Here is a 20,368-nt window from a genome sequence, read left to right as displayed (position 1 = left end):
GGAGACATTGTGTGCTTGTTTTTTAGAACTAGAAGTGATCCTGCGTTAAACGGCTCTCATTGTGTGCTTGTTTTTTAGAACTAGAAGTGATCCTGCGTTAAACGGCTCTCATTGTGTGCTTGTTTATTAGAACTAGATGTGATACTGCGTTAAACGGCTCTCATTGTGTGCTTGTTCATTAGAACTAGATGTGCTACTGCGTTAAACGGCTCTCATTGTGTGCTTGTTCATTAGAACTAGATGTGCTACTGCGTTTAACAGAAGTGTGGGAGGTGGAGAATCTATTGAATGAAGAGGTAACACAAGGATCATTTTGGGACAAAAAAGATTTTCACTGGAGAGAATATGGCTTCAAAATTAGAAGAGGATTTCACCTGTCCTGTGTGCTGTGACATCTTCACGGACCCTGTGCTCCTGTCATGCAGTCACAGCTTCTGTAAAGACTGTCTGCAGCAGTACTGGGGAACCAACGGATCCAGAGAATGTCCAGTCTGCAGGAGGAGGTCATCAAAGGAACATCCTCCAGTCAGTCTAACATTAAAGAACCTGTGTGAGACCTTTTTACAGGAGAAAAGTCAGAGCGCTTCAGCAGGGTCTGAGGTGCTCTGCAGTCTGCACAGTGAGAAACTCAAGCTCTTCTGTCTGGAGGATAAACAGCCTGTTTGTCTGGTGTGTCGGGACTCAAAACAACACACCAACCACAAGTTCCTACCGATAGATGAGGCAGTATCTGCCCTTAAGGTGAGTGATATTCATGAGGTTTTACAGGTACACAACAACAAGCCTATAGAAATACAAAGAACTACTTGTTGTCTCAATAGTACTGCAATGTTCCACTTGCGCCAATAAATGCTACCTCAGATGCCGAAGAATCATCATCATACACACACACACACACACACACACACACACACACACAACCCTACACACCAAAGATCATCATCATATGTTTTTTTATTCCAGGAGGAACTGAAGATTAGACTTGAACCCTTACAGAAAAAGCTGAAAGTGTTTGAAGAAGCAAAACGCACCTCTGACCAAACAGCAGAACACCTCAAGGTGAAAGTTAATTCATATTAGATATTACTGAAACATCTGTTTAAACTTCACAGAAATAACAACGTTGTGTGGATGCAAATCCAAGCCCAACACACAGTTAAGTAGATCAAGGATCACAGGTCTAAAACAGGTCCAGACTTCCATTAACAAGAAGCCTTTATGATTTTCCAGACTCAGGCCCAAAATACAGAGAGGAAGATCAAGGAGGAGTTTGAGAAGCTTCACCAGTTTCTACAAGATGAAGAGGCAGCCAGGATAGCTGCACTGAGGGAGGAAGAAGAGCAGAAGAGGCAGATGATGAAGAAGATTGAGAAGATGAGCAGAGAGATCTCATTTCTTTCAGACACCGTCAGAGCCATAGAAAAGAAGATGAAAGCTGATGACATCACATTTCTACAAGTAAGAACCATCTACTGTCCTTATCATAGAGGAGGTGTGTGTGTGTGTGTGTGGGGGGGGGGGGGTAGGGGAGAGTAGGTGTGTCAGCTTACAGGGAAGTAGAGAGAGCAGTTTGTGTCTGTAGAGACTCAGGCAGCATATGCAGGAGATGTGCTGCAGGGTTAGACATTTACATGTGTGTGTGTGTGTGTGTGTGTGTGGTTGTGTGCGTGTGTGTGTGTGTGTGTCTGTGTCTCTGTGTTGGGTTCTGTTCAGAAAGCATCAACCACCAATGGATCCATGAGTAAAGGTGTATTAGACATTTTCATACCATCATGTTAAAATACATTTTCCTTCATCATTTCACAGAACTACAAAAGCACAGTGGAAAGGTGAGTGATCTGCCTCCTGTCTCTCTCTTCTCTGTGGTTCTGAACCCAAACCCACAGCAGCACTGACTCCTGAATGTTATTCCAGAGCCCAGTGCACAATGCAGGATCCAGAGAGGGTTTCAGGAGCTCTGATCAATGTGGCAAAACACCTGGGCAACCTGAAGTTCAGAGTCTGGGAGAAGATGCAGGCGATTGTTCAATACAGTGAGTACTGACTGAAACACACACACAGACACACACACACACACACACACACACACACACACACACACACACACAACACACACACACACCTACACACAGACACAAATAGAGAAGAAAAACTATAAAGACAATAGAGAGAGAGGAAGAAAGAGAGAGAGAGAGAGAGAGAGAGAGATCAGAGACCAACAGAGACCCACAGATCCTAGCAATTTTGTTTTTAGACTAACAATTTTGTTGGATGGTGACCAAGGTTGTAGAATATGGTGACACTGCCACACACACATATACTCATACACATGCTATAATAATCTTAACCTTTAACCTTAAGTCTGTGCATTTATTAGGGCTACTGGTCACCTTTCACCTTTAGTGTGCGCATTTAGTAAGTTATTGGTCTAAATTGGTCTTGTGCATTCAACCATTTTATTATACGGCTCCTCAGAATGTTGCAGAAAGTTCCAATCAATTGAATGGGTCATCCCAACGTTCGGAGGTCTGATATTTCTTTATAATGGCTGCTTAAAAAAAATGAATGACTGTGGTGATTTTCAACAGGTTTTCTGCTTCTGATTCTCATATTTCATATTATTCCTCATTCTTGTTCACTTCTCGTAACGAAGTTCATTGTAACTGAAAGTCAGCCATTAATACGTTGACGTCTGACGCCTGAACCTTTAAAGTTCTATTTGCGTGAAGAACTATTTCTTCATCATCACATGAGGGTAGGCAGCAGCTGAGGTGAGGTGTGTGTGAACTGGCAGCAGGGTCATTCCACGCCAAACGTGACAATTTAAGGAAAATTCCCCACTCGACCATCTAAGATTTGGCTGAAAAAATTCAAGGTTGTTCATACACTTCTTAATATGAATATTAGCTCTCTACTCCCAATAGTTTTGTCACAATAGGATGTTTTAGGGGGGAGGGGGTGCCAATACTTAAGACGCTTTTTGAGCAGCGTTTTCTGAAGAGCCATTTTCAAATTGCTATTACTAGAAAAGTGTTTAAACTAGCTCCTTCAAACTTTCTAGGCTTAAAATATGATACCATTACTTGAAAAATATGATGATCATTATGCCATTATCTGTAAGAAACTTTCAAAACACTTACCTGGTACAGCGTCTGGAGTAAAGGTAATTGTATAAAACATGTTAAATATGCGTCCTCTGACCATAATTAAGACTAGACTATTTCTTTCATATAAGTAGGCTAGCAAAGGCTGATGGTTTGCCCCTTAGACTGTGCACGTGAACAGCCCTTTAGCCCCTTAGACTGTGCACGTGAACAGCCCTTTAGCCCCTTAGACTGTGCACGTGAACAGCCCCTTAGCCCCTTAGACTGTGCACGTGAACAGCCCTTAGCCCCTTAGACTGTGCACGTGAACAGCCCTTTAGCCCCTTAGACTGTGCACGTGAACAGCCCTTTAGCCCCTTAGCCTGTGCACGTGAACAGCCCTTTAGCCCCTTAGACTGTGCACGTGAACAGCCCTCTCGCTGCTTTATAACCAGCCCAGCTGATGGGACTAAAGTTAGCTGCAAATTGTACAAGGCCACAATAATAAGGCAGGGATGTGAAACACCTAACAACATCAGTAATGCATAACCATATGCATCTCAATCATCCCTTTGTGACCATGTCTGCCCAGGCCCCCCCAGCAGTGGATAATACACAGACACAACCACCAATAACGGCTGTGTTCAATTCAAAATCACCATACACAGACCAACCACCCGACTGCCAAGCAGATTACAGAAACTTTGGGTGAAATGATTTGCCAGGACCTCTTGCCCTACTCAGTTGTTGAAAACACGGTTTCCATAAGCTCCTAACTGTCACTGCACCATGCTACAGGGTACCCTCACGCATGCATTTCTCACGTACAGTAGGACCAAACCTGTACTGTGATGTTAAAGCAAAGGTGAGGAAATCCCTGTTAAGCATGGAGGGCGATGAGGTTCACTGTACCACAGACATTTGGACAAGCTGGGGGGTTCAGACAGTTCATAAAACTTAGTTCAGTTAAAAATAAAAATATTGCTAATAAATACTACATGTGTCTGATCTAACATGGCTTCCAGGATATGCCATGCCCACTTCTGTCCTTCTATCTGAATCCAGACCCAAAGACAGATGGTTTGTGTAACAGATACAAATACAGATACAGGTAATGACCTCTAGTTTGTGTATGTGTATGTATCTCTTTTTGTGTGCTCTTTCCACCTAAACCATTTGTGTTTCTCACTCTGCAGCTCCTGTGACTCTGGATCCCAACACTGCACACCCAGATCTCATCCTGTCTGAGGATCTGACCAGTGTGAGACAGGGTGATGTGTGGCAGCAGCTTCCTGATAACCCAGAGAGATTTGATAAGTATGCCTGTGTCCTGGGCTCTGAGGGCTTTAACTCAGGGACACACTGCTGGGATGTGGAGGTTGGAGAGAACACATTGTGGAATGTGGGTGTGATAACAGAGTCTCTCCAGAGGAAGGGAGACTTTAGTTCCATGAGTGGACAGTGGCTTGTGTGTCATAACGATGGTGAATATAAAGCATGTTCTCCACCACAGCCCCCCACTCTCCTCACAGTGAAGAAGAAACTCCAGAGGATCAGAGTGCAGCTGGACTGGGACAGAGGAAAGCTGTCATTCTCTGACCCTGATAATAACAAACACATACACACTTTCAAACACACTTTCACTGAGAGAGTGTTTCCACACTTTAATGCCAATATGACCTCCCCTTTGATAATCTTACCAGTGAAGGCCTCTGTGAAAATGGCCTGAGCCGGCCACCCCACGATGTGGGATGCAGCCTGGTAGAATGGGGTTGCAGGCACAAACACACGGCGCAGGAGACAGTGGCTTCCTTAAAAATAGCTGTATTTAGTTATTTATTTTAAAACCCCCAAAAATATAAACACAAACTGAACGCACTAAAGCCTATACTAGACAAGGTACAACTCTGTGCCTACAGGTTTTGTCTAGCACCTTGTCCAAGCTTCCATCCAGCATGTTAAGTCTGTCCTCTCCCTTATGAAACAATGAGGTGCAACTTAAGTAAGGTCAAATTGGTCCAATCAAAAGGTAATTGGACCCCTCCACAGGGGTGGGGGAATCCAGACCCAACCATTTAGGTAGGGGAGTCCAGTCCTCCTTCCCCCGTGGACTACAGTGAGAAGGGGGCCTCAGTAACAGTAGAGCAGTTCAGATAGAGCTGATGTCATTTCCCTTTGTCAGGTTAATGATGACTTGATGTTAATATGTCCCCATTCATTATGAATTCTGAATGACTTGGTTCTATGGTTAGTTGCCTTAAAATTATCCGGAGGTGTCACATGATCTGAAGTCTGCTAATATTCCAAATTGAAGTACATATGTCCTTGACAGAAATGTATTCCAAATTATATTCCTAAACATAATAATAACTAACTTTTATTTTCCAAACTTTGTGTGAGGTTGGTGAAATGTTGTCTTGTTTTTAAGTTGTGTACAATCTGTTGAATAACTGAGGTCCATGAGACAGTGAAGCAGAACAGTTTGAGCTTCAGTCTGATCCGACTCCTAGGACTGTTCAAACAGAAACACTGATGACTAAAATCAAATAAAAGGTGCTTCAACCGGTTTGTCAATTGTATTACTTTTTTATGTATCATTATTGTAGTACTGTCACTATGGTTCTGACTGCCATACCACTGAACCATCCAGCACTGACAATGTGTAACAGATGAGACTTATATTCCCTATTCATTAATTTAATTAATATACAATTCTGTTTTCCTTTTATTTGATTTACCCAGGGATAATTGTGTGAGATGTGTTTGTGTTTAGTCTGGGTACTTCTCCAGCACATCCTGTTTAGTGCTGAATGTCAACAGTGCCCCCTACTGACAGCTATAGAGTAGTGCCCTGTTGCTCTGAACAACAAGAATTTCAAATTGGAGCCACATATCCGGCCTGACAGAAAAGTTATTATAGTCGTCCATGAATTCTCAGGGCCACTGTTCTGGGCTTTGGGCTATTCTGTGTGGCACCTTTTATTGGCACTTACAATATTTGCTTTTTATTTATTTTATTTTATTTTATCCCCTGAGATAAGTTCTGAATGATTGTAGTCATGCCTCCACTGCCAGCAGCACATTTTACTCTCATGCAGTCCTGTAACACGACACATTTGGTTTAGGTCCATGGAAATATCACTGACTTCATTTAAGTTTTCACTCTTGTTTGTTTTTATTTGTTTGTTTTGGCTGTAATTCACAGATAAACTAAGAGTGGTCATTTGACATGTTCATTTGTTCATTGGTTCATTGAGCTCTCTTGAGTGTTTTGTCAGAGATCAGAGACCATGGTGCTTAGCTTTCCTCCCAGACTAATGGAACAATACTGACATCTAGTGGTCATGTGTCTGTAGTTACACCCCAGCATGTTATAGTTTTTTTCAATCATTTTCACACTTGTCTCAAAACCATGTACACTTTTTCAAAAACTCTTCACACAGTGGGATTTACAGACACACCACCTCAGCACACCAGTTAACCTTTGGTGCAAAATGCACTACAGCCACCAAAACACTTCATACTTCACCCAAAAGTGATTCATGCTGCCATAATTATAGCATATGCTCTTTCTAACTACTTTATCACTCAATGTACAATGAACTAAAAAACACACACAACTTGAAACATGGCAAAATGCATATATTATGTGTTGCTCTATCCTTTATTTTATTTTTATTTTCTGCAGTTTAGCGTTGCATTTCAAAAGAAAAGAAAAGCGTATGACACCTTGTACATATTGTTAAATAAATAGGCGCCTTGAGACAATTTTATTATTTTGGTGCTATAGAAATAAAATTGAATTGAATTGAATTAAATATGAAATTCAGCTATATGCCTCAAGACCGCTCCCTGCTACATTTTCTGTGATATGCTATAGTACCAAAAAGGTGTGCAGACACACTTCTTTCCAGTACAGTAAGTGAAACAACAACACATGAGACTACCACTAGAAGTGTCCTGTGGCCCTAATGCTGATCCGTAGTGACATTTTATGAACTTCACAATTACAGTACTGCCACATTCACCCTTGCCTTGAATTTTTAGCACATCTTATCCACCCCTAAAATTCCACATATTCCACAAATATTTCATGGCAAGCTGTTGTCATGACACCAAAAACAAACATTTTGGATGGATGTGTTAAGTGTTTTGAGAAAGTGTACATGGTATTGAACCAAGTGTGAAAATGATTGGAATAAACTGTAAAGAGGATCTGGCCTGTTCTGTGTACTGTGAAATCATCAAGGATCCATAGACCAGCAGACCAGTTCACCACCGACAGAATTTACAGTAGACAGCGCACTAGACTGCTTTCATTTTGTCCAGACTTTATGCACTTCTATCACTATTGCCTACAATGGTGACAGTTTATATGATGACAGAGACGGCTGAGTATCATTCTGAGCTGTTTTACGTCTGGAAATACACAGAGGAAAACTGTATCAATAGCTACAAATTGTAAGCAAATGGGTTCACAGACGTGGCTGAATTAATTTAACTGTTAGCTGGCTAGCTAAACATGCTAACACCGAACCTCCACTCTCTCATGTTGGTGACTGGCAGAGGTAACACATAAAAACGTAATCATTTCTCAAAATATTTATTTAGATGCATATATTTAATGTCTACTCACTCTATTGACAAGGGTCTGAAGTAGATTTTAGGTGTATAAATAACATACCTGCCAACATTTGAGTAGCAAAATCTGGGATATTCCGGTGGCGGCGGGGGGGGTGGGGAGTTTTGAGGGTGGCATGGATGGCAGAGGAGGGCAAATGCTGGTTTTGAGGGATGTTGTGCATGTAGGTATTTATAGACAACGTATGTATTATGTAGTCTTCAGTATATAAATGAATACACAATAACTTAATTTATTAACAAACAAATGTATTTATTTATTAATATTATGTATTCACAATGAATGCATTCACAATCACTTCTTTATTATTATAACAACTAATTATTGCAAAAACGTATTATTTTTATTTCAACAAAATCATTCATATGAACATATGAACAGTTGATGTAAGCCTTGCACAGGTCTCAGGATAAGCATAATTTAAAACTACTGTTTTGTAGTATTGTATATGTAGGTGGCTGACTTGGCTGCCCTAAGTGTTTTCTTACGTCGGGTGTACTTTGAAGGAGGCTTAGTATAGTTAATTTTGCAAGACAAGAGAGAGTACAAAGTGCTGTTGTTCAAACTTGTTCTATTCTCTGTAACTATTTATTTAACCATACTGAAAGTCTTCTCTGAGGAGGCAATGCTATGTGGAATGCAAAGTAATGCCTTCATCAGCCTAGCCAGCTGACTGAAGCGCTCATCTTTGACTACAAGGCTCTAAAATCTGGCTGGATACTTATCACAAAAGGAAAACGAGATGTCGTTTTGGCGACTAACATTGCCATTTTCAGTTCGGCCTGCAGCACTTGCTCTTGTTCGGTCTGTCCCTTAGTGATGTAATTTGATATTGCCTGAGTGCCCTTTTGTGCCTCGGCAGCACGGATATGTTTTTGAGACTTGACATGTTGACGGACGTCATTCTTACCGAAATCAATACAAGCTTTGCAAAAAGCATGACTATTATCAAGATGACTGTTCGATATGCATGGAGACTCGTTTGTCCAACAACTTCAACAAGACTTAAATTTACAAACATATTTCACCTTCTTCAGTGGTACACCGGCGTCGCCTTCTGCCATTCTCCATTTCCCTTTCCCCTGCAGTTTCAACTTTGCGCGTCAATAGCCTGCGCAGACAGATCAACTGCGCAATAGGATGTATGTTGGCAGATTGACAAATGGGTTGAAAATGGTAAAGTGTATTTATTGTGTAAGACACGATTGTGTTTCATACATGTTCTGGTAACTGTAAAACATTGGAAAAACATTTTGATTCGATCATTAATGAAATACGTTTGGACCTCGAAAAATACGGGAGATTACAGGGAGAAATGAGAAAACGGGAGGGGGGCATGAGATGGGTCAGAATACTGGAGAAACCCGGGAAAACGGGAGAGTTGGCAGGTATGATAAATAAGTAAATAATACTGTTAACGACTCTTTACTGTCTAGAGCAGTGGTTCCCAAACTTTTTACAGTCCCGTACCCCTTCAGACATTTAATCTCCAGCTGCGTACCCCCCCCCCCGTTGAAAAAAAAAAAAGTTTTCCTTTTCACCTTTTATTTTAATTCCGTTTTAATCCGTTTCGGCTCATTTTGTTCACCCAGAGGTAGATTGATGGCTTAAAATGAGTGAAGAATATGTGCCACAACTGACCCAAACCTTCTAAGGTTGTTGTTTGCCAGCCATCAACAGAACAGAAGACTAAAAAAACATTATTTGCAGGCGATTGGGTAGATGAGCGAATTCATTTGACAGGCTACGGAGGTCTGTGTTGAATAGGGGGGCGTGGCCGGAGCGGAGTTCAGCACAGACGTGACATTTTCTCAGTGGTTTTGTTTTCTAATTAATGCTTGTTCATCGTTGCGATCGTTGTTGTGTTTTTAAGAAAGAAATACAGCCTTGCAGGACAAAATACAGGGGAATTTGGGCGATTTTGATGCACAAAATTATGTTTCCGTCTGAAAGTTGCAATTCTGTTTCAAACGGTACATTCTGCGAATTCCGTCCGTTTTCTGTTATCGCGGAAATGTTCTCCCGCGTACCCCCTGAACCACTTCGCGTACCCCTACCCCAGTTTGGGAACCGATGGTCTACAGGACTTCTGCACACACAGAGAGGGCGGTGTTTAGCAGAGAGTGTGAGAGAAGATGGGAGGAGCCAACACTGGTTATGAGGAAGTGAAGCTCAGAGACAGACGGCAGCTTTGTTCCACGTTACACCTCTACAAATGTTCTAGCAGGTGAGAGTCTAATTTAAAAACACTCAAACTGAACATAGTTGTTTTCATAAAGACGTTGGAGAGGTTGCCATGCTTGCATACATCGGTTAAAACAACAAGAGGACTCAGAAACTGACTGGATTTTACAAACTCCTGAAAGTGAAAGTAAAGTGAAAGTAAACGAGAGGGAAGCTTACACCAGATTTATATTTACTCTTGGAAAATGGCTTCGAAGCTAGAAGAGGATATATCCTGTCCTGTGTGCACTGACATCTTCAAGGACCCAGTTCTTCTGTCATGTAGTCACAGCTTCTGTAAAGTCTGTCTGCAGCAGTTCTGGGAAACCAAAGGATCCAGGGAATGTCCAGTCTGCAGGAGGAGGTCATCGAGGGACTTGCCACCAACCAATCTTGCATTAAAAAACCTGTGTGAGACATTTTTACAGGAGAGAGGTCAGAGAGGAGCACTTTGTAGTCTCCATGGCGACAAACTCAAGCTGTTTTGTCACGATGATCAGCAGCTTGTGTGTTACTCGTGTCGAGACTCAAAATTACATAAGAATCACAACTTCAGTCCCACTGCTGAAGCAGCAGTTGACCGTAAGGTAAGTTTCATGATCACTGATGAAATAGATGGGATGTATTGGATAATGAAAATTCAACTACAGCCTAATATTGAATCGATCATTACTAACATTAATTTACAATGATTTGCCAATCCCCAATGTATTCTATCCCTGTTGCTGTTGTTACTGTAACTCAACACTAGGTGGCAGCACCATCATTTCAATCCTTTGCACACTCATTATTATTAGTATGAGTATTGCTGTAGTCAAGAGGCTCACTGACATGTGAGACTTGATTTGTCTTTATTATTTTCACATTCAGGGCTTTTCATAAATATGCCAGCAAATGTTGGAATAGTCACCAAGACATCTGAGGGGCGTCACAAATTGCTTTGTATGTAAAAGACTACTGTATTATTCTCTCTCTCTCTCTCTCTCTCTCTCTCTCTCTCTCTCTCTCTCTCTCTCTCTCTCTTTTTTCCAGGAGGAGCTCAGGGTCAAAGTGGATCCCTTAAAGGAAAAGCTAAAGGCTTTTGAAAATGTAAAAGTCACCTATGATGAAACAGCAAAACACATTAAGGTGAGAGTCAGGACTCAAGCATGAATAGAATATCTACAGACGTTGGAAGAAGCTTTTATGAAGTGTGTTAATCCAGATGAATTCCCTAGTAGACACTTTCTCTGTTATTGACCTTATTCCAGACTCAGGCCAAGCACACAGAGAAGATGATCAAGGAGGAGTTTGAGAAGCTTCACCTGTTTCTACGAGATGAAGAGGCAGCCAGGATAGCTGCACTGAGGGAGGAAGAGGAGCAGAAGAGTCAGATGATGAAGGAGAAGATTGAGAATATGGGCAGAGAGATCTCATCTCTTTCAGACACGATCAGAGCCATAGAAGAGAAGATGGGAGCTGATGACATCACATTTCTACAAGTAAGAACCATCTATACTGTCCTTACCATAGTGTGTGTGTGTCTGTCTGTGTGTGTGTGTGTTTGTGTGTATCTGTGTGTGTGTGTGTGTGTGTGTGTGTCTGTGTGTGTGGGTGTCTGTTTGTGTGTGTCTGTTTGTGTGAGTTTATGTGTGTGTGTGGGGTGTGTGTGTGTCTGTGTGTCTGTCTCTGGTGCGAAAGGTGTAATTGCTGGTTTCAATGATGAAATGTGTGGTTTTATTGTGTTGATGTGACCTGCCCACACCATTCACACACACACACACACACACACACACACACACGCCTGTGTACTTATGTTTGGGTCTGTCTGTGTCAGACTGTGCCTGTGTAGGTGTATTTCTCTCTCTCTCTCTCTCTCTCTCTCTCTCTCTCTCTCTCTGTGTTGTGTGTCTGTGTGTGTGTGTGCGTGTGTGTGTGTGTTCTGGGTGTTGTTCAAGCATTAGCTGCTGCACCACCAATGGGTCCATGAGTAAATAAAGGTTTATTATGAGACATTTTCATACCAATCATGTTCAAATATTTCTTTTCCTTCATCATTTCACAGAACTACAAGAGCACAGTGGAAAGGTGAGTGATCTGCCTCCTGTCTCTCTCTTCTCTGTGGTTCTGAACCCAAACCCACAGCAGCACTGACTCCTGAATGTTATTCCAGAGCCCAGTGCACACTGCAGGATCCAGAGAGGGTTTCAGGAGCTCTGATCAATGTGGCAAAACACCTGGGCAACCTGAAGTTCAGAGTCTGGGAGAAGATGCAGGAGATTGTTCAATACAGTAAGTGTATATATCCCTTTCAAACACAAAACACAGACACACTCAAGCACAGAGACAGAGACAGAGAGAGAGAGAGATAGAGAGAGAGTTTATTTACAATACAGGCAATTCATTGTGGTTTACATAAATCAGAGCAGAAAGAACCTCCAAAAGAAATCTGAAGACAAGTGAAAAGATCAGAAGAGCTGCCAAGCGGAAGGGGGAACTGGAGGAGAGCGGAAGTGATGAAGAGTGTGTAGACGCAGGTCTACGGGTGAAAAAGAAAATGAGTCAGAATTGTTTGGGATATTTCAGTTGAGTTTAAGAATTGATAAGGATACAGTAAATCTAAAACAGAAGACATTGTTAAAGTGAGCAGAATGCAATTGAAAGAGTATTATTAAGGATGCTCCAGTGAACTGTTTCTCCAGTGAACTGTATCGTTCTCACATGTCGATAAACGGAGGATTCAGAACGATGGAGGGAAATGTCATCTTCCATTGCTATGGATGTGTCAGGGTGTGTGATAATGCAGCCTGTTTTTGTCACGGGACTTCAGGACTCAGAGATGGTCTTATGATGGAACAGAGTTTATTGTGAGGAGCAGCCAGTAAACAGACAGAACACATTGACAAACTGGACTTGAACTAACAGTACACTTAACAGAACACAGAGATAGCTAAACGTACTGTAAAACGAAACTAATGTACTCAGGCTCGAAGCTCTGGAAAACAAAGGAACAGGCGTGGAAGCGCAGCAAACCAAACTCAGAGTTAAACTCTAACTCGGAAAAGGCTAGAGGCAAACAGACTTGCGAACAGAAAACAACGGCACAATACCGGGTTCGGGAAACAGGCAGACAGGCAGGATAATCGCGAGCGCAGGTTTAGGTTGTCTAGTTTGTATGTCGATGGGCTTTTAGTCCAGGTCGTACGAGGCCAGACACCGAGTGAAAGGAATGAGGGGTATACTGTAAGTGCAGGAGTGACAGGTGCTGGCCGTCAGTATTCCGGTGATGGAGGACGCAGTGCAGGTGAGCGAATCGAGACTGAAAGGGGCGTGGCAGGTGCAGGTTCACGCTCTGGCGTGACAGTTTTCATGCTTTGACAGCAATATACCGGTACAGCCTTTTCTTTTGTTGTGTATGACCAACGTTTTTTTCAGGAGTGCAGTGTATGTTTTTTTCCTCACTGACAGGCTAAAGGAAATGTAAGGAACTGTGTTGCTCCTGCCTGAACTCGGTTAGCTTACTTGTCTCACCCTACTGTTTTGAAAATACTTCATATGGGACTGTGTTCAAGACATTTCTTTTTGGGAATGATAAGTATTTGTTTTCCGTTCTGACAGGGTTGCTAAGAGTTTTCTTTTCCTGGAGGTCAATCTTCTGAAATGTTCAAATGTGCTATACAGATTTCACGCCAAGAGTAATTAAGGGATTTCATTGGGTTGGTAAAGATTAAATAAAAGAAGAGTTTATTTTAATGTGCACCCCATCCTGTTTGTGTAGTGTATGAGCCATATCATTGGTGGGAGGGCTACATGTAATAGAGCTGTTTTCAGAAAAAGGCCCCAAATAGCCCAAGTAGAGCAATAGCCTGAATAGAATCCTTGAAAGAGCCTGATAGAGCCGTTTCCAGAGAAAGGCCTGAGAGAGCTTAGCCCCAATATAGCAGAGAGAGAGTGAGAGAGAGAGAGAGGGAGAGATGCGAGCATACATCAATTTCACATGATAGATAGTGGAATGGATGATACACCACTGTTCAGTTTTATTGAAAGCATTTTTGACACACACACACACACACACACACACACACACACACACACACACACACACACACACACACACACACACACACACACACACACACACACCTGCATACAAACATTTCAACACATTTAGAATATACAGAACACCTACTTTGAAATACATGCCACAAAGACAGTTATTAACACACACGCACAAACACAGACACAAACACAGACACAAACACACACAAACACACACAACACACACACACACACACACACACACACACACACACACACACACACACACACACACACACACACACACGTCTCCCCTACTAGAGCTCATAGTGTCTCTGCTTCTGCTCTCATATGACCATACACACACACACACACACACACACACACACACACACACACACACACACATACACACACACACTCACACATGCACAGACACAGTCTCTGAATCTGCTCTCATAAGGTCAGCAGATACACATACACAAAAGACACACACTCACACGTACACACACATGCACAGGTACACACACACGCAGTTTAGTTAAAAAAAAATAAAAAAGATATTTACAAAATATGAAGTGGAGGAGCTGTGCAGTCTATGCAGGAATGTGCAAAGCAAGAGTGCAATGTGCAAGATAATGTGTTTTACTGTAACACATGAGTATGATCTTGAGTGTTGAGGCTTGGGGGCGGGATAAGAGTCCATGTCAGCGGGGGGGGGTCTCGGGCCTTGCTGATGAGGCCAACTGCAGCCGGGAAGAAGCTGGTGTTCAGCTCCCACTTGAGGTCCTGGGAGATGGTGGTGTTCAGCTCCCACTTGAGGTCCTGGGAGATGGTGGTGTTCAGCTCCCACTTGAGGTCCTGGGAGAAGATGGTGTTCAGCTCCCACTTGAGGTCCTGGGAGAAGATGGTGTTCATTCAGCTCCCACTTGAGGTCCTGGGAGATGATGGTGCCCAGGAAGCGCAGCTGGAGGTGCAGCTGTTGATGTACAGGGAGAAGAGTAGAGGGGAGAGTAGAGAAGTGACTACGTCATTCCGGTCTCTAGTTGTTTAAAACATAGACATGTATACATACAAGTTATTGTCTAATACCAGGACTTTTAAACGATCGTTTTTTTTTTTTTATTGTGATAAGTTATACCTCAATACTCAACTGACTTGTTAACCGAACTTTTACATAGTCATACGACTAAACTCACAACCGGAGACGGTTGTGACGGTGGTCAAACAGGGGACTGACGAACACTGCGATTGCTTTGTTCTTTAATTCCTGTATCATACACAAACAACAGTTGGCATAGGCAGCATTGCTGACAGGCAAACTTCTTCTGTCTCATTTTATACAACACATTAATCAGATACAAGTAAACCAGTGCACAAACAATTGGAACAAACATGCACATATTATATTACACACATATAACAAACATATTTCGCTATAGGAGCAACATACCTGTATCATACACAAACAACAGTTGGCATACGCAGCATCTGCACAAGTAAAATAAAATGATAAAATACATCAGCTTCAGTATGGCAGCACGGTTAGCTAGCTAACGCTAGCCAACGCTAGCTAACGGAACGTGAGGAATGGGAAGTTCCCAGCGAACTATAGCTAATCACAGTGTGTATATATAATGAACCTCGTAGTCAAGTGAAAAATACAATCAACTTTCTGCCCATTGACAAAACTGCTTTACAACCAACACAATACATACTAATCATAGAAAATACACGTTACATGTCGAAGTTGTCGACATTCACTGCATCTACCTATCTAAAAGTTTACAAATTGTGATGGTCATTTTGCATAGTGGACCTACCGCTGACAGGCAAACTTCTTCGGTTTCATTTACAGTCCAGACATTGTCACACGTTGAGAAGAGATGACAGGGAAAGAGCGAATTATCTTCTGTCCCGTCATTTGAAGCAAACCTTTGAGCTCCGGCATTGGTCTCCCATCATTGATCATTTCACGTTTGGACTGAAAGTCCAGTTTTGAGAACTGCTTCAGCTTAGCAATAAAATCTTCCATTTTTGAGCTCAGCTCAAAGGTTCTACGCATGCGCACGCATGCGCAAAACCCAGTTTGGAGCGATTGCGCAATCCTAGGTGAGGCACTGCCTCACTATCTCCCATAGACAATACATGGTGCCTCACCTGACCGCACGTCCCTTGTTTTCTCTAGTCTATTTCAATAGGACATGCGCGAATTCAGCGAATTCAGCGATTTTGATTATAAAAATGCTCGAAATGATTGGAATCATGCAGAAATTACATCTATACCACAGATTAGTAGAGAAATATGAATATTTATTTTATTTTATAATTTTTTTTTTTTTTTTTACTTTTCAAGATGACAGGTCTGCCTCACCTGCCTCATATGACCGCACGTCCCTGATTTGTGTACTCATCCACACTGTTGGTAGCAGTCCTTAAAACCTCCCAATCTGTACACTCCAAGAACGCCTAAAGATCCTCCACAGCTTCACTGGTCCACTGCTTTGATGTCCTCACAACAGGTTTACAGGGCTTTAGTTTCTGCCTGTAAGCAGGAATCAGATGGACCATGACGTGGTCCGAGTGTCCCAGTGCAGCCCGGGGGACGGTGTGATAGGCACTGCTTACTGTGGTGTAACAGTGATCCAGAATGTTCTCCTCTCTGGTCGGGCATTTAATAAATTGTCTGTATTTGGGGAGTTCGCGGGTGAGATTTCCTTTGTTAAAGTCGCAGAGGACAATAACTAAGGAGTCCGGTTTTGTCCGATCACACACAGTATCTGGTCGGCGAGCATGGGCTGTGCCTCTTGGCTGTTGTGCCTCTTACACATACAAGAGAAGCTATGAGCTCTAGTAGGGGAGATGTGTGTATGTGTGTGTTTTGTGTGTGTGTGTGTGTGTGTGTGTGTGTGTGTGTGTGTGCGTGCATGTGTGCATTGTAGGTGTATTCACACATACAAAGAATCTTTGAAAGCACACCAATTATATTACCAATGAATATTAGGCTAAACAATGAATGTGCCTGACTTCTGACATAAGCCACGCCCACTTATGGCCTTCTATCTGAATCCAGACTCAAAGACAGATCATTTTGTTGGTTTAACAGATACAAATACAGATACAGATACAGATAATGACCTCTAGTTTGTATATGTGTGTGTATCTCTTTTTGTGTGCTCTTTCCACCTAAACTATTTGTGTTTCTCACTCTGCAGCTCCTGTGACTCTGGATCCCAACACTGCACACCCAACACTCATCCTGTCTGAGGATCTGACCAGTGTGAGACAGGGTGATGAGAACCAGCAGCTTCCTGATAACCCAGAGCGATTTGATAAGTATGCCTGTGTCCTGGGCTCTGAGGGCTTTAACTCAGGGACTCACTGCTGGGATGTGGAGGTTGGAGAGAACACATGGTGGAATGTGGGTGTGATGACAGAGTCTCTCCAGAGGAAGGGAAACTTTACCACCATGAGTGGACGGTGGTATGTGTGGTATAAAGATGGTGAATATGGAGCACGTTCTACACCACAGTCCTCCACTCTCGTCACAGTGAAGCAGAAACTCCAGAGGATCAGAGTGCAGCTGGACTGGGACAGAGGAGAGCTGTCATTCTCTGACCCTGATAATAACACACACCTACACACTCTCACACACACTTTCACTGAGAGAGTGTTTCCATACTTTAATGTTGATGAGATCTCTCCTTTCATAATCTCACCAGTGAAGGCCTTAGTAACAGTAGAACAGTTCAGATAGAGCTGATGTCATTTCCCTTTATCAGGTTAATGATGACTTGCTGTTAATATGTCCCCATTAATTATGAATTCCTTGACAGAAACATATTCAACATAACATGCCTAAACATAATAATTACTTGCTTTTATTTTCCACACTTTGTGTGAGGTTAGTGAAATGTAGTCATGTTTTTAAGTTGTTTATCTGTTGAATAACTGAGGTCCATGAGACAGTGGAGCAGAACAGTTTGAGCTTGATCATTATTGATTTAATTTTATTTGATTTAACCAGGTAGAATTGTGTGAGAAGGCTTTAGTCTAGCCTAAATTTCCCTCGGGTTAAATTAAGTATCCACCTATCTATCTGTCTATCTATCTGGGTACTTCTCCAGCACATCCGGTTTAGTTCTGAATGTCAACAGTGCCACCTACTGACAGGTATAGAGTAGTGCATGCAGGAATGACGTCAGAAATGAAAGGAGATAAACCTATACAGTCAGAGTAGCTGAGAACTGAAGAGACATGACGCTAATTTAATGAAAAAGACAAACACATCTGTGTTTCCATACTTTAATGTTGCCTGTACACTCTCTCCTCTGAGGACGTTACCAGTGAGAGCTTCAGTGAAAGTAGAGCAGCACAGCTGTCTTTCTGACAGGTTAATAATAATTATTATTTCTGAATGACCTGTTCTGTGGCTACTGAAGACAGCAAATACTCCGGACAGAAATATGGTGTTCATGATTATAAATTAAATTAATAATCTGATGCAGTAGGCCTACCGCCGTAACCCTTAAAAGCACATGGGTTGCATTGAGTGTACAGTTTAATTCATCATGATTTTCTAAAGAGAATCATATTTTACTTTATTTTCAAAACACTAACTGAAGTTGGTGAATTAAGCCATAGTTTACCAACAACCTTTTGATTAACAGATGTCCTGAAACAGTGGAGCAGCTCAGCTTCAGCTTCATTAGTCTGATCAGACTCTGAGGTCCTGAAACAGTGGAGCAGCTCAGAAAAATGAATAAAAAGCTGTTTGAATGGGTTTGTCATTTATATGATTATTTTCTTTTCTTTTTTCTTGAATGATGCACCTTGAGAGAATTGTATTGTTTTGTCGCTGTAAATAAAATTGGCCAAAATGTTCTTTCATGTTTTATGTCATCTGTTTAGAGCTGTGGCTAATAGACACTGATGCTGACAAATGGGATCCAATAGTATAGAAAAACTCTTGAACACAATCTCCTTTAATCTTCATCCAGCATAACCCCACTGTCTTCATCCAGCATAACCCCACTGACCTCATCCAGCATAACCCCACTGTCTTCATCCAGCATAACCCCACTGTCCTCATCCAGCATAACCCCACTGTCAAAAAGTAGCAACTCCCTGCATACTGGTGCTTTCCAAAGCTCCTGATCAGAAAATGACGTTCTCAGGTAATCAATAGATGAGTTCTGAGTACTGAGTTCAGCCAGGTGTTTATTTGTTGTGGTTTCATCATGGAGAATTGTGTGAGAAGGCTTTAGTCTGGGTATTTATCCAGCACATCAGGTTTAGTGCTGAATGCCAACAGTGCCCCCTACTGGCAGGTATAGAGTAGTGCCTGCAGGTGTGACCTTGGAAATGACAGGATAAACCGACGCAGGACTGCTGAAAAACTGAAGAGACATGAAGCTATTTACTGAAAGAGAAATGGTAACTGGATTTTATTAATGTCTTATCTATAACCACAAATATGTACATATTAAAAGTACGAGTAAATATTAGGATATCATATTTATTTAAATGAATTTCAGTTTGCTGTCATTAAATTATTAATAAAACCTTTTAAGCTTCTTTTACATTTACATTACATTTACATTTAGTCATTTAGCAGACGCTTTTATCCAAAGCGACTTACAATGTATACACATTACATTTACACTGATGGCACACTGCACATCAGGAGCAATTAGGGGTTCAGTGTCTTGCTCAAGGACGCTTCGACAGGGAATCGAGCTAGCAACCTTCTGCTTACTAAACGACTTCTTTACCTCCTGTACCACTGTCGCCCTTTTCAAAAGACAAGAATATGTGCTTTTAAAAATAACCTTAAAATGTTTTATTGATCATTTAATGACTGCAACCTGAAATTCATTAAATATATATTATATTTATATAACTCATTGTAAAATACAGCAGTCTGAAATGAATAATTCATTGTAGATATTAATAAATAGTTTTATAAAACAGTGATGCTATGTGAAGTAGCTATGCTGGGTTAAAGACAGATGTCCACGAGTGAAGGTCAACGTGGACGTGTAAAACATGCAGCGGGAACAGTACACCGCCCTAACTGTACACTTTCAAGCTCCAGCTGCAATTAATACGCCGACGTCAATCCAAATCTATTGTCTATAAAGGAAAGCATTGCTACAGATCAAATCTCCCATTCATCTCGTCCATTCGCGCACCACCTGTCACGTCTCTGTGCCCCACACTTTGAGAAACGCTGGTTTGTGTGAAGCTGAGTTATTGCTATGTACCCAAGCACTCATCCATAAACAATAATCAGAATCGGAAATACTTTTATTGGCCAAGTTGTTTGTGAGCCTCACTGCCATGGGGAAAAAACTGTTCAGGTGGCATGTGACTCCTTAATGCACTGGAGTCATAGCCTCTC

At 41.8% G+C, this 20,368-nt stretch overlaps 2 protein-coding genes across 2 annotated transcripts in view; both read left to right on the top strand.

Annotated features, from left to right (window-relative positions):
• Positions 1–84, top strand: part of LOC116223458 (nuclear factor 7, ovary-like) — a 38,024-nt gene extending 37,940 nt beyond the window's left edge. The window contains exon 8 of the mRNA XM_031580193.2: positions 79–84. Within this exon, the coding sequence (XP_031436053.2) occupies positions 79–84 (6 nt within the window). The remainder of the gene's footprint in view (positions 1–78) is intronic.
• A 261-nt stretch (positions 85–345) lies between these two features.
• LOC116223457 (nuclear factor 7, brain-like) lies at positions 346–17,961 on the top strand. Its single transcript, XM_031580188.2, has 6 exons — positions 346–741; positions 964–1,059; positions 11,199–11,429; positions 11,993–12,015; positions 12,101–12,219; positions 17,181–17,961. The coding sequence occupies exons 1-6, from the start codon at positions 346–348 to the stop codon at positions 17,720–17,722; spliced, it is 1,407 nt and encodes a 468-aa protein (XP_031436048.2). The 3' UTR covers positions 17,723–17,961.
• Positions 17,962–20,368: the final 2,407 nt, after the last annotated feature.

The sequence above is a fragment of the Clupea harengus genome, chromosome 2 (genome assembly GCF_900700415.2).
Source record: "Clupea harengus chromosome 2, Ch_v2.0.2, whole genome shotgun sequence".
Classification (NCBI taxonomy): Eukaryota; Metazoa; Chordata; class Actinopteri; order Clupeiformes; family Clupeidae; genus Clupea; species Clupea harengus.
Note: the sequence above shows the minus strand (reverse complement) of the source record. Positions and strands in the feature narration are given on the sequence as shown.

Bases quoted from the DNA above. Each gene is read 5' to 3' on its own strand.
- LOC116223457 (XM_031580188.2), top strand. From the start codon at position 346: ATGGCTTCAAAATTAGAAGAGGATTTCACCTGTCCTGTGTGCTGTGAC. The intron at 1,060-11,198 runs GTGAAAGTTAAT...ACCTTATTCCAG, and splicing joins AAACAGCAGAACACCTCAAG to ACTCAGGCCAAGCACACAGA. The intron at 12,220-17,180 runs GTAAGTGTATAT...CTCACTCTGCAG, and splicing joins GCAGGAGATTGTTCAATACA to CTCCTGTGACTCTGGATCCC.